At 38.4% G+C, this 14,448-nt stretch overlaps 1 protein-coding gene across 1 annotated transcript; it reads right to left on the bottom strand.

Annotated features, from left to right (window-relative positions):
- Window positions 1-4,499: 4,499 nt before the first annotated feature.
- LOC105223483 (odorant receptor 24a) lies at window positions 4,500-12,915 on the bottom strand. Its single transcript, XM_049454417.1, has 5 exons — window positions 12,369-12,915; window positions 11,928-12,297; window positions 10,303-10,401; window positions 10,056-10,230; window positions 4,500-4,528 (listed from the first exon to the last, which is right to left on the bottom strand). Exons 1-5 carry the CDS (start codon window positions 12,887-12,889, stop codon window positions 4,500-4,502), a joined length of 1,194 nt encoding a protein of 397 aa, XP_049310374.1. The 5' UTR covers window positions 12,890-12,915.
- Between the last annotated feature and the right edge of the window lie 1,533 nt (window positions 12,916-14,448).

A 14,448-nucleotide genomic window follows, 5' to 3' on the forward strand; every position in this document is an offset into this window, starting at 1 on the left:
GAAAGTGGATGGGTCTTTCAGAGTATATTGTTCGCATCTTCCTTCTACTTTCCGTAACGCTTACCAGAAGCCATTCGGGATGCCTACTTCAATCCTGCTACTGTTACAACAAAGGCTTGGGAACGACCTATAGCCATGTTAATCGGGATATAAGGTAAAAAAGTTCAAATGTTATTATACTGTATAATATGAGGTTTTTAGGATACTCGAGGCTTCACAGAAAGACCTTTACGTGTTGTGAACGAACAATCTCGGAAGGCTATTGATGAAACATTAGCTGGTGACCTCATTGGAATGCTTTATTGACTTCAAAGGGTTGTTTCGAATTGAGGCTAACTTGTGTAGCGAGCAATCGATGATTGTGCCATTAGAGACTGATCTGAGAATCTTCTGTACGATATAGGCCAGAAAGCTTATATTTAAATCTGCGAAAAATGTTTGAATTTACAAAAGTAGGAAACTAAATGTACTCTTTTCTCTTTTAAGTTCTTACTGGTCTTACTGAATTCGTAGTCTCATATAGCAACTCGATGCTTCAGAACAATACTGCTAAATAAGGTGTAAAATATTCAGAAATATCTCGAGCTTTTGGAACAGATATTATCAACTCTCTTCGTAGAGTTTTCATAAAAGAAGTTTGGTATAAAGTTCATCCCAATCGGAGTGCTCTAAAAACCATCAGATTAAGACGCACACCAGAGACATCGCCAAACTACAATATAACACAAATCTATAACCGCCAATTTACTTACATACTCATACACATATTATATCTACTCAGTCATACGAATAAAAATGCTTTCAATGTGAACTGTCGTCCGAAAATGACTAAATCAGGCACGTAAACCCAGAAAAACTTAATGTAGTAATCGATAATTGTTATGAATTTTGGACATTTCACACCTCATAGCACACCGGTCACACACAAATCCTTTGTGGCCAGTGGTAAATACTTAACTAACCCGAAGCACAAGGGACAACAGTGCAACCGTTGAATGTGTCAATCAATGTCAATAAAGCCATTGCTGACATTTGTAGTATTTACACGGAAGCAGCGCAAGAAGGAAGTAAAGGCGTGGACGAAAAAGAGAGAGAGAGAGAGCGAAAGCCTTAGCAAAATATAACGAGCATGCCTGACATAGTGGAGTTGTAGGGAATGTGAACAAAGTAACGATTATTGATTCTAACCGAAGGGTTGCGCAATTGTTTAACTGAAGGATGACTTTTGCTTGCTGATTCGCTGTGGTTACCTGCAATAATTGCTATAACATTGCTCTACCTTTTGTTTTCGATTACAGTGTTTGGTTGGTTTCTCAGCGTCAATGTAATCAGAAACCGTGAGTGGAATGACTGCCACTTGCTAGGTACACGCCATGGAAGCTGGCAATTCCTCCATCTACACTGACACCAACTGGCCTTTTTCTTAATGTTTACGTTGTTGTTGATCAATCAAAGGCAACAAAAGTTTATGACAACAAAATGACAGTTCCGCGCATAGAATGACAGCTAGTCAATGCGGAAGTGTCATAACTGTGTTGACAAAATAAGGCAAAAGTCAATGAACCTACAACTACCAGAAGTAACAATGTACTTGAACAATGTATACTAATTACTTATGTATGGACATAACAGGGTTTATTCGTCAAACATTGATAACTGGCGAATCGAACCAGCAATCGCCAGTACCTAGGATGACATATTCACAATTATTTCATTTGTTAAGTATCTGTTTGCAAGGTCGCATGCGGACATGACATGATGAGTGTCATCACGTGTGTCTCAAAGGTCGATTGTGACTCGTTGCATATTGCTGACTCACTCTGGATTCCCTTGAGTTATAAATTGAGTAATACATATCTCCGAAACATGGTTTTCATATGTGTCATTCCTTTTCTGAAAAGACTTCCATTTGAAGTTCTTGTGAAACTCTTTAATTATATGTATAATAAATCAGTTCAATAGTCATCGTTTGCGGTCGAATCTTTAGGTTAGGTGCAGGATAGGTTTAGTCGTCGTTTAGTCCGCAATCGATAGATCTTACTTTCACATATATTCGCCCTTTTTGTAACCCATTAACTCTTAAGAAGTGGAAGCGTATTGAGCTCAGCACAAATTTATTAGACCAGTTAATATCAATCCCATCCAATTCTCTAGGTTCGCCAAAGGTGTGTCTACCGAGTTATTTCAATCTCAGTCTGGCAAAAGCCATAAACCTATTGGACAGTGTCTAGTCAGGACACCTATATATGCAACGAGATTACTCTTACTGTTTAGTCTGGGTCATAAGGCTATCGAAATCGCCGAAGTTTTGGCTGTTAACCAGCGCTTCCTGAGTCCATTGGAGGTCACTCATCATTCAAGTAAAATATGGAAGAAACTTGATGATATTTATAATGATTTCATATACTCGTTGACTAGTTTTGAGTACTCAGTCGGCGAGCTCAAAGCCAGTATAGCCGTTCGGCTATCGTAATGAAGGTACAGCTCTCTAAAGGAAGTTGCACTTCAGAGCGGTACATAATGACAGCCATCTCCGCATTTTAAGACGCCACAATGGTCTGGTAGTTTGAAGCTAGAGTTGATGGAGAACTTCTAATTTTGCTTTTAACTTCGATCCATCCGTGAAAAAGCTTCTGCACCCCTTCTCCAACGGCAACGGCCCACTCTCAAATCGCTCGCTGGTGCGTGAATTAAGAAGGAACCGCCAGGAGAAGGTTCTGCGATGCAGTGATCCAGATTGTCAGAAATGTAATCGAAGCAGTGAAGGATTTCAGAGTGTCTCTGCCCGGGATAAAAATAATTTAATTTCGGAAGTTCATTGTAAAATCGTTTTAGAGTCGTAACACACAAATTCAGTTATCCCATTGTGCGAAAATGATAGTTTTTAAAGAAATCAGGAGATGGTAATGTTTCCCTTGATTTAAGAAAGGCGTTAAAACTTCAGTATCTATAACTGGATCAGAAATCAAAAGTAACTAGAGAAAGTCTATATATCTACTTTAGAGCCTGGTCTTTATGTACATGGGTATTAGTGAAAAGGCCAACAATCGGCAATAGCCTCTGAAGTGCACCAACCAATACTTAAATCCTTCACACAGACAATAAAACAAGAAAGGACGGCCAAAGTTCGAGCGCAACCAAAGGCGAATATCTTTGCAGTTTATATAAGCGGATCGATGAAGAGAAGCTGGAACATTATCTTCACCCAGGTGATCAATTCCACTGATTCTATCGTACCAACTTAAGAGATAATGGAAAGCTAGGGTGGAAAAAAATCAAGTTTTTTACCAAATCCACGGACTTACTGGATGAGGCTTAACTTGATTACCAACCGGGAGCACAATGGACCTAATTATGGCCTAAGTGTGGCCTCCCTTAAGGTAAGTAATACTAAGTCAAGTATCTGGTGAAGATGTAAGTAAAATGTCTGTCAAAATCTATATATTCCCATATAAAGGGTGATTTTTTAAGAGCTTGATAACTTTTTTTGCAAAATCTCATCGGTTCTTTATTTGAAACGTTAGATTGGTTCATGACATTTACTTTTTGAAGATAATTTCATTTAAATGTTGACCGCGGCTGCGTCTTAGGTGGTCCATTCGGAAAGTCCAATTTTGGGCAACTTTTTCGAGCATTTCGGCCGGAATAGCCCGAATTTCTTCGGAAATGTTGTCTTCCAAAGCTGGAATAGTTGCTGGCTTATTTCTGTAGACTTTAGACTTGACGTAGCCCCACAAAAAATAGTCTAAAGGCGTTAAATCGCATGATCTTGGTGGCCAACTTACGGGTCCATTTCTTGAGATGAATTGTTGTCCGAAGTTTTCCCTCAAAATGGCCATAGAATCGCGAGCTGTGTGGCATGTAGCGCCATCTTGTTGAAACCACATGTCAACCAAGTTCAGTTCTTCCATTTTTGGCAACAAAAAGTTTGTTAGCATCGAACGATAGCGATCGCCATTCACCGTAACGTTGCGTCCAACAGCATCTTTGAAAAAATACGGTCCAATGATTCCACCAGCGTACAAACCACACCAAACAGTGCATTTTTCGGGATGCATGGGCAGTTCTTGAACGGCTTCTGGTTGCTCTTCACCCCAAATGCGGCAATTTTGCTTATTTACGTAGCCATTCAACCAGAAATGAGCCTCATCGCTGAACAAAATTTGTCGATAAAAAATTTTCGAACCGAACACTGATTTTGGTAATAAAATTCAATGATTTGCAAGCGTTGCTCGTTAGTAAGTCTATTCATGATGAAATGTCAAAGCATACTGAGCATCTTTCTCTTTGACACCATGTCTGAAATCCCACGTGATCTGTCAAATACTAATGCATGAAAATCCTAACCTCAAAAAAATCACCCGTTATATCTGTAAAAATGCATGAGTTGTGCCCTATCGAAGGCGCTTTATGGAACTACAACTGAACATTTTACCCCGACTTCTTATTCATACCCTTCGTCTTCCCTTATCTCATTCCACCTTTAGTTGATAAAACTCTTATACTTGATGCAACATGTTGCGCGGGTCTAAAAAGGAAACAGTAAAAGTGAAGAGGAGCACAAAAACAAAAACAACAAATGCCAAATAGCCCAGCAGCCAGTCATTCGGTTCAAGCAATGCTTTTGTAAGCTGAAAAGTTATTTATTGGCAAGGCATTGCCTTAATGACTGCAATGCGAAAAATATTGCCTCCACCGCACACACAGATCCACACAACCATGTGTATGTAAGTACATATGTACCCATGAGCGTATACACGCGGGTAAGCTAAGCGCGACTCTGCCCGGCTGCAAAAGGGCACAAGCAAATAAATCCTTTCATTGAAATCAATAAAAGTCCACACAGATTACCGCGATGACGTTGTTGACCACTGCGCCTAGAATGCTGCTACCAATGCGCATACTATATGTATACACATACATACATATATATTATACGCTGCCCAGTCAATTGCTGGCTGCTGGAATGTGTGCGCTCAAGCGGTCGCATATTGTAAAAGGGCTATTCAAGCCAACTGACGCGTCAGACATTGTGGAAAAGTTGCTGTATGGCTGTTGAAAGATTGTGTGCACAGTTTCCTATTTAATTGTTTGTTTGCTTGCTTTTGTTGTGATTTCTGTTGCGAAAAATTCTAACTGTATTAATATACATTGGCTTAGGCCACAAGTGATGGCATTGTAGATGCCTGGGTGTGTTTGGAGCGAGTAGCTGCTGTGTAAGTGAGTGCTTATGATTGTGTGCGTTCGCTAAGGTGGCACTTTAGAAGGTAGCGCCTGGTAGTTAGCGTCGCAAAGCTGTTGCGCAATATGTTGCATAATTTATCACAAAATCGGCTAATAGTTAGTTCCCATCAGTTGGCCGACGTAACGTCAAGAGCTCTAGCCGAGTTGAAGCTCACAACTGGCGCCTTGCTCGGCACAACTTTGTTTACGCGTTTCACCTCGATGTCGGCGCGGCCTCTTTATCCCACTGAAACTATTGATGCGATGAATTTATTTCAACTTTCATACAAAGCATATTTACATATATGTATGTATATTTTTACATACATATTTGACGAAGTTTGCGTATTAAAAATTGCAAAGCCCAGGAGCTGGTAGCAGTGGTGCTCTTGTCCCGATAGTAGTGGATTGCGCTGGACCCCTGAGTTTCGCGTGAGTTTAGCAGGCGCTTATTTCCTACAGTAGAATGCAAGATATCCACTGAACTACTTACTTTCAAGGTTGATCTTGCCGCAATTGTAGGATTACTTCTGGATTTCGTATTAGAAAAGTCTGAGGATGAAAACCTTGTCGGACCGTAACATTCAATGTTGTATGGCGGTAGGTAAGTTGAAAACATCCAACATCTTCCATTATCCCGCTTTTTCAAGACTGAGATTGAAAAAGCTTGGCATTCACATTAGCCGTCTCAAAAAAATTTGTAGCATGCTCGAAGTATTGTTTAAATTTTTGATTTTCGATCAATACTTCGGACAATTTAGGTTTCACAATGGCTTGCCGTTCTCAGCTGTCAAATAGGCTTCTCTCTTAAATGGACTTTCGAGGACCTACAACGACAACCCACATCGGATCCAATGGAAGTGAAGAAACAAAGATTTGTGAGTCAACTGGCTACACCCATGGGATTGTGATAAGCTCAAGTAATGACCGAAACTAAAGGTTTTCAAAATATGACGGGACCACCGATCAGGCAGGCATTTTTAATGGAGTAGCGTCTTCTGCTATGGTGTTTCCATGTGCAAGAAGTTAAAAACTTTCGAGTCCAGCAAGAGACCCTTTTTAAACTTTTTCCTACCAGCGGCGATTATCTCTCAGAGCTCACACTTGTGTCTACCTCTGATCGTAACTTATCATGGTAAGATTAAGACATATACAGCTTTAAGGGTTCTATGAAGTCTAGTTATTAAACACTTGAAACCAAATCAGAATGGGAAGCTCAGATGACTTTCGCAAGCTTAAAAAACGGTAGTAAGTGATCTGACGCAAAATATCATTAATTTTAGAATTTGTTTAGAGCGGAATATGAGTACTGATGTCATATTATGGATGATCCAATTCGAGGTTCTCTACTGTTTTAAAGAAAAAACATATGAACTTCAAATTTAATGGGGATTTTTTACTATCATGGTCCATCCGTTCAATCCAATTTTCGATGACTCATTCGAACCTGACCTTTCGACTGGTAACTGGGCGAGTGACATTTGCTTCAATGCCTGAAACCCCATAGATATTAATGCTGGGTCTCAAGATTGGTGATGATGTTGCGAATAGTACGCTTAGTTGCCCGATTATATTGACCAAAAGTTGAACGATTTGCAAACGTTGTTCCGACGTTAGCCTTTTCATGAAATGTCAAACAATATTGAAGAAAAATATCATGACAAATTGACACTACTCAAGGTTATAGAAAAAGATACATTTGCCTGGATCAGCCGTTTGTTAAGAGTAGCTTTAAACACTTAGTTACTGCTTTATTACTATATTTATATGTAGATAATGTGAGAATAAAGATAATAAATATGTTAGTGTCATGGTGAAGACGTTATTGATGCCACTGTATAGACGATGTTACAGCATTGATGAGGCTTATGAAAAATGATGAGTGAACAGACTTAATAGAAGTGAGGTAGTAAGATGATGGCAATGAAAAGTAGCGGTGTGTGAAAAAAATAATAAAGAAGGAATAACGATGATGACGCCTGCCATTGTGGAGGCTTTATGAGAAAATATATATCCAAGACGTTGAAAAGAAGTCTCAAATAAAAGGTATAAATTTCATATTTCTGTTTATGAATGTCTTCACACATGTAAGTAGATATGTTCGTAAGCGATATACGTTTCAATCTTATTGGCTTAATGAAATTATGCTCGATGAGGTGGGTAGGAGCTCGGCGTTGTAGCCGAGTGCATTGAATGCGTGACTATAACAACGTGAATCACTAGTTCGAAACATATAAGTAAGTATGTACTATGTATATAATAAGAATACCTGCAAAAAATACATCAGAGTTCCAAAATCAGTTTCCTATTGTATAAAAATACTCAATACTCATAGGAACTCGACCAAACACCCACGAAGTTATTAACACCACGTGCATATTTTTACTTACAAATGTCTGGCATTACTTTGCCAAGAGTGTCACTAAATAAAATATTGTATATGAAGTCATATTATCGCATTTGAAGGCCCACGTGCCCCGTGTAAACGTTCAGTCACTTACACAATTTATGGCTACGCACAGCCGCTAAGTAGTCAAGCCGAACAGTTAGCTATATTGTGTGCGCGGCACGAGGTTGCCTTTTGCGTTATGCGGTTGTGGCAATACAATAGGGTAATATGTCTGTCTGTATGTACGGGGTGTCAATTTATGCACCTACCTATTATGTAATAAGAGTTCACGTTAAAAGGATGACTTACTTTCAGAACTCAGTGAGAAAGAAACCATATTTTTCATACACATAAAGGGTTATTCAGTAGCTATGTATGTACCGACTGGGGTATGCTTAGTAAGATTACTGTCAGTATATTGACACAATATTACCAGTAAGTACCCAATAAGTGTAACAGAGTTCCTAAATTTATGACCCTATTTTATGTCTTTTTAATTGTCTGTGCAGCACTGTTTGAGATTGGTCGAGCTAACGAATGAATGGGACAGACCGTAGAGATATTAGAAAACATTTTACAGCTTTAAATCGCTAAAAATATATGATCAAATCCAGTTCACTTGCGGTAATGTCGAACCAACTTTCGTGCGAATCAACTTGATTAGCATTAGTCTCTTGGAAAATCATCGAAGCTCTTTTATGGTCTAGCTCTAAATTCATTCTGTTTTTATGAGACGATATCTCCCAAGTGTATCTGCTCTTTTTCTATAGTCGAAACTTTTTTCAACTGTTTCTTGGTTCTTAACAATAAATAAACAAGTAAGGAAGGGCTAAGTTCGGTTGCAGTTGAACACTTTATACTCTTGGCAATGCTAAGGGTTAAAGTTAGGGAAGTTCAGGGACTTATTGACCCGACTCAACCTCTTTTAAAACACACATACATACTACTAACAGAAAAGGATTCTCCTTGAATTCCTATTATAGATCTCACATATTGCCCGATATTTTCGGCCAAAAGTCAATTATAGGGGTCCGCATATTCGGTGCTTGAACAGTTTTAGTCACGTTTGGATAATTTCTGGTCATAGGATGACATACTTGAAAGACAGAGAGTTTTATATCTCAATTTAGTGTTATGATATTATATACGTTTTCGGTTAATGGCATTCTGTGGGCGTGTCTGTAGTCCAATTACGCCTATCAACAAACTTGTCTTTTTCTTCTTGCCAAGGAACATATAAACGGTGTCCAAGTAGATGTACTTCTTTCAATAGCCTTTTTCTGACAGATCATGTGTAAGTCGTGTCAAGCTGTTGTATATTTGTTCAGTATTCTTTGGCATTTCATCATGGAAAGAATTGGACATCGGTACATATTTCTTCAAAAATAATGCCGCTAAGAACCCAACCGTCAATGGCGACCGTTATCGCGCCATGATAACAGACTTTTCGTTGTCTGAAATTAAAGCTCGTGATCGAGAACATTTGGTTTCAACAAGACGGTGCCACTTCCCATACATCGAAAACACTTCGGTAAGCAGATAGTTTCACGTTTTGGGCCGGTCTATTGGCCACGAAGATTGTATGATATCACACCGTTAGACTTTAAAGGTCTATGCGGACAATACCGATTCGATTGGAGGAAAGCATCACGCATGTCATTCGCCAGTTACCAGTCGAAATGCTTGAACAAGTCATAGAAAATTGGAGAAATTGCCTATCTGAGACATAGCCGCGGCCAACATTTAAAAGAGGACAGGTTTTTGTTATTTAGCTTGTAAGTGAACTTAGCCCGTTCATTAAACAATCATTTCAGCGTGCAACATACCATAACAACGAGTGCATCTCGAGCGATCAGATAGTATTCGCTAGAGTTTAGGAGGGGATTAAGTCCCATTAACTAGAAACATAGTTGAAATATACACTATACACAAAGTTTTGAAGAAATTTCGAAAAACGCAGAACTTATTAACTATTTAACGGCCTTCGAGGTCGAAATATATCCTAATTTAATAAAAATCTAAAATTGAAGACGATCTCGTCAAGTCATTTGATCTTAAAGGAGGGTACAGTTCGAAAAGAGGGCTGAAATCGACTTGTATCAAGCCTTAACAACTTTTTGTATTCTGAGTTATTGACTCAGTGAAAAATTCTCAGATTGAAAGAGCTCGAAACAAAAACAAAATAAATAATTTTGAATATTTTTTTTTATTAGTTTTCATATAATTTATTAAATTTGATTAATTTAAAATCAAATTATAAGAAGTTGGAGAATTAAATAACAGATTTCGCTAGAGCAATCAGAGAACCAGTGAAACGCAAAATCTGAAAAAGTAGGAAATACAAACAAACACAATTTATGAATAAAATAAAGTCTGTGGACTAAATATTCGCTAACAATTCTTACCAATATTTACTAAAAAAAATAGCATATAAGTAACCTACATAACCTCAATTGCTTACTTACTGAAGTTAGTGCTGGCAGTGACGGCGCAAAAAACGGCACTTTCAGTACCAAACTGCGTTGAGCGCGTATAATTATCAAAAGCACCATCCGCTGGACATCTACAGTATGAGTATACCAATTGCTGTCGTATACCGCAGTGGCCAGTTGCGAGCTCTTTAACAAATAAGTATATAACGCCGATAATAGAATGTTAATAATTTTTTCGAAAAATATTTAACTACTCACACATTCAATGACCACTGTGCCGCCCAGACAGTAGAGGAACAATTCGGTGCTGACGGCCATGGTGTGAACCAAATAAACCAAAACGCCGTAATCGGAGAACTAGAGATAATATAATTATGAAAAGGTGCAAGGTCAAGTAAAATATATGAGCAGCACAGAAAAATGATATGAAAGCTAGAACTGTGAGAACTAATCGTACTTTTCAAGTTGTTTGCAGAAATCATGACAAATTATGCTACATTTAAGACAAGGATTCATCCAAAACTTATCACCTAAAGCAAATATAGTCAGAAAACTCCACAATTTGTGCCAATAACTGTGGGACAAGCCTCTCCAATATTGCATATAAGGTCCTATCGAGCGAAGTGTGTTGAAAATGAAGGTCACCGTCAGCGAATTGATTGGACCTTATCAATCTTTTGAATGCGGCTTTGGACATAGATCACTTATTATTGGCCAGATTTTTACCATGCTCGAAATCTTGGAAAAGACCAGTGAAAAGAAGAGTGACGACAACAAGGCTGGCTGACGTTGGGCAGCAGCAAAAAATCTGTCAGTATTCTCCTCTCGATACCAAGTGAAGTTTCAGACAAAGAGTCTCCTTTTTCGACTCCTTTAATCAATTTCTGGAGAAAATATTAAGAGCTACAGACCAAAATAGAAAAGGTGCAATCTCTAGATATATCTTCTTCACAATTGCTGGCGTACGTCGATCGTATTGTTCTCGTGGGCTCAACAATGGCGCCGAGAGCTCTGCTTTATCCAGATAGGATAAAGAAGCTAAGCGTATGGGTCTGGTTGTGAATAAGGACCAGCAGAAATCAAATAACAGTTACCGTATTCGCGATTTGCTCATTCGTCATTGTGGACAGTCATATCTTCGAAGTCATAGATGATTTCGTCTATATTGGAACCAGCTTTAACACCAACATCAAAAAAACTTTGATAACAGTTGCTACTTTGGACTGAGTAGACAATTGAAAATTAAAGTCCTCTCTTGATGGACAAAGACCAAAAGCCCCTCATCATTTCCGTCCTAATATTTGGTGCGAAAGCATGGACAATGTCAATATTTGTTGGGTAGGACGGCGACTACCGCAGTCGATCGAACGATGAGCTGTGGGAGATATAGGCCGGCATTGACCTAGTTCACCGTATCTAAGGATTGGCTGCGCTGGCTTGGAAATGTTGTCCGAATGGAAGAGGACACCCCAGCTTTGAAGGCTTACGCGTCAGTACCCGCCGATGGAGGCAAGGAAGAGAAAGATCCCCACTCCGTTGGAGGAGATCAAATGGAGATCACCCTGGCTGCACTTGGTAACACCAGTTGGCATCAAATAGCAAAGAGCGGAAGCGAATGGCGCGCAGTTGTTAGCTCTACTATAACCGTGTAAGCGGTGTCTATGCGAATAAAGAAAAATAATTATGTTTTAATCGAAAGCAAAGTATTTCTAACTGGTTCTGAAGTACCGGTTACTAGGTTAGCAGTACTATTAGAGATAATAATTAATCCGTTCCGACGAAAATCGGGCCTACGTAAACGGAACGGATCCGAATTTTTATCCAACCGAGGAAACTCGGCAGAATTCTGCCGCTATAACAACACACATCATAATTAATCATACCAACAACATATCCACCACACAAGTGCCAATAATTGCGCTCGATGTCACAAAGTGTCCCAATGTTATGCCCGACATGACGGCCGAAAAGCGTTTAACCAGATCTATAATTTCATTGTGCCGCGCTATAATCATCTTTAAACTCTCCTTGATCTCAGCTTCTGATGAGTGTTTACGTTCTCCACAGCCAACATCCGAAAGCAGATCTTTCGTATCATATTGAAGAGCCTTCAGCAGTGTGCCAATGTACATGCAGAAACACAGAAAGAGTCCGTCAGTGCCGGCAAAACCGGCAACAGTGATGTACCCATGCCAATGGGAGAATATAAATGTGAGCGGAAATATCGGCATGGAAATTAGCGGTTCGGGAAAACTGCAAAACATAACAAAAATAAAAATCGACTATAGAAATTGAACCACATATGTAACTATGTATGTGCTCACATCATTTTAAATGGCGTCTCATATGGAATCTCCTCTCCACGCAAGTGGCTTAAGTAATTCACAATACCCGCTCGTATGGTGTATAAAGTACTCGTAGTGGTGCCGAAAAACAAAACCGATGCTGAAAGACGTGTTGCGATAGTAAAGTAGCGGCGTTTATCGGCCAACTTCAAGCGACTATTTTGTGTTGCGATGAGCTCAGTGACACGTTTAATTAAACGATCCAACTCCTCACGATGCCACCAGAGGAAGGCCAGCTTCACCACCGACATAATGCTCGATGCAACCGGACATAAAGCATCTAAAGCGCGTACCACATCGATCGATAGATAATGTATGCCAAACATGAATTCGGCATAAGAACCATAGACGAGAACGACAAAATTGAAGATAAGCCAGGCTTGCATTCGTCTAGAGTTACCATCCCCAGGGTAGAAGCCGGCGATGCGTAGAGCAAACCTTGGTATTAGAAAAACATTTTCCTCCGTTGGATACGATTGCGATAGAAACTTCAGAAACATTTTGAACGCTTGTACTTGTTGGTATGAAATGGCTTGCTGCTCAACAGAGGTACTTATAGGCAGTTTAGCAGGAAGTATATTTAGAAAATTGTTGAACATGTGTAACATTAAGCAACCACAAAGAAATTATAATAATACGATTAGCTCACGCCTGTAATAACCATTATCAAATCAATTTGAGTTGAAGCACGAAACCCTTTAATAGGAATTGTACACTGAAGGAAATGGTTGAAAAAATACGGCATCTTAAAATGTGGACCATTTGTCCCTAAATTAAGTTTAAACTCCCGTTTTTTCTATGGACTTTGTTCTCAAGGCACTTATCGAAATGTTCTAAATCTTAGTTGTTATGCTATAGGTTTAGGAGGATCTTAAAATCTTTTAGAGATTTGAACTGCTAAACAAACAATCAAATATAAGACCTACAAAAATTTCATTTAAATCCCTACGATCTGCGATTTATGAATGCTATCGCAATACTCGTAAATATAAATTTTAAGATTTAATAAAAATCACTCCGAGCTTCTAAAAGAACAGTAGTATGATAGAAAGTAGAGATAGAAAATCCAAAATTGAAGAAAACAGAAACTTCGAAAGATCGAGAAATCCCAAGTCCTCACTACCAAACGTTTAAGTATTTTCATAAAAACACTTGGAGAACATTGTTCATAGAATTCCATAGTGTCAATTTTGGATTTAATCGTTCGCCCCATATATTACACACATTGAAACCAAGAACTTTATAAAAAGTAATATGTTGAATCAATATAATTTAGTTGAAACGATATTTTTTTTCAGGGTATTCGTTAAATAATCCAAAAAATTTCATTCAAGTAAACTGAGCATTACTATGCATAATCGACACTTCGCTAAATAGGGCGTGCTCGGCACTTATCATAATAATTTAATCAAAACGGTGAAAAAAATATTATAAACGATAGAAGCATACATACGTACACTGGTACTTGTATACATCCTTTTACATTTACTTTCACTGTGTGAAATAAATTTTATAATTTATATAATATCTATTCATAAGCCTGCTGCTTAAAAAATATGACCCTGGTTGGTTGATTGCTTGAGGTAGTAATTTGCAATTAAATATTGTTTAACTACACGTCCTCGAGGAGAAGTGGTTTCAACCACTTATGGAAAAATTATTGCCTGGTGGTTATTTGGTATGGTATAATTCCTTAAGGTGTACACCAAATTATTTATTTGAATAGTAATTTTAAAAGCCGTTTCGTCAGCGGATATTATTACCCTAACATAATTTTTTGATCCTATTAATTTTTTTACATATTCTTTACAACCAATATACTAATATATATTCCAATGTAAACGATGTACTCCGTTGACTGATTTGAACGATCTCCACTACTTAGATACATATATGAAAAGTTCGATTCCGACAAGTGTGACAGAAGTTTTTCTACATTTTTCTTCTAAAGTGAGAAAAAAAATTTGTCTGGTGTTAATATTAGCAAAGGTCGACAAAAATCCTCTTAGCTGTAGATGTCGCTGCTTACAATGTCATGATATCAAGCTGGCTCCTGGCA

The sequence above is a fragment of the Bactrocera dorsalis genome, chromosome 1 (genome assembly GCF_023373825.1).
Source record: "Bactrocera dorsalis isolate Fly_Bdor chromosome 1, ASM2337382v1, whole genome shotgun sequence".
Lineage (NCBI taxonomy): Eukaryota > Metazoa > Arthropoda > Insecta > Diptera > Tephritidae > Bactrocera > Bactrocera dorsalis.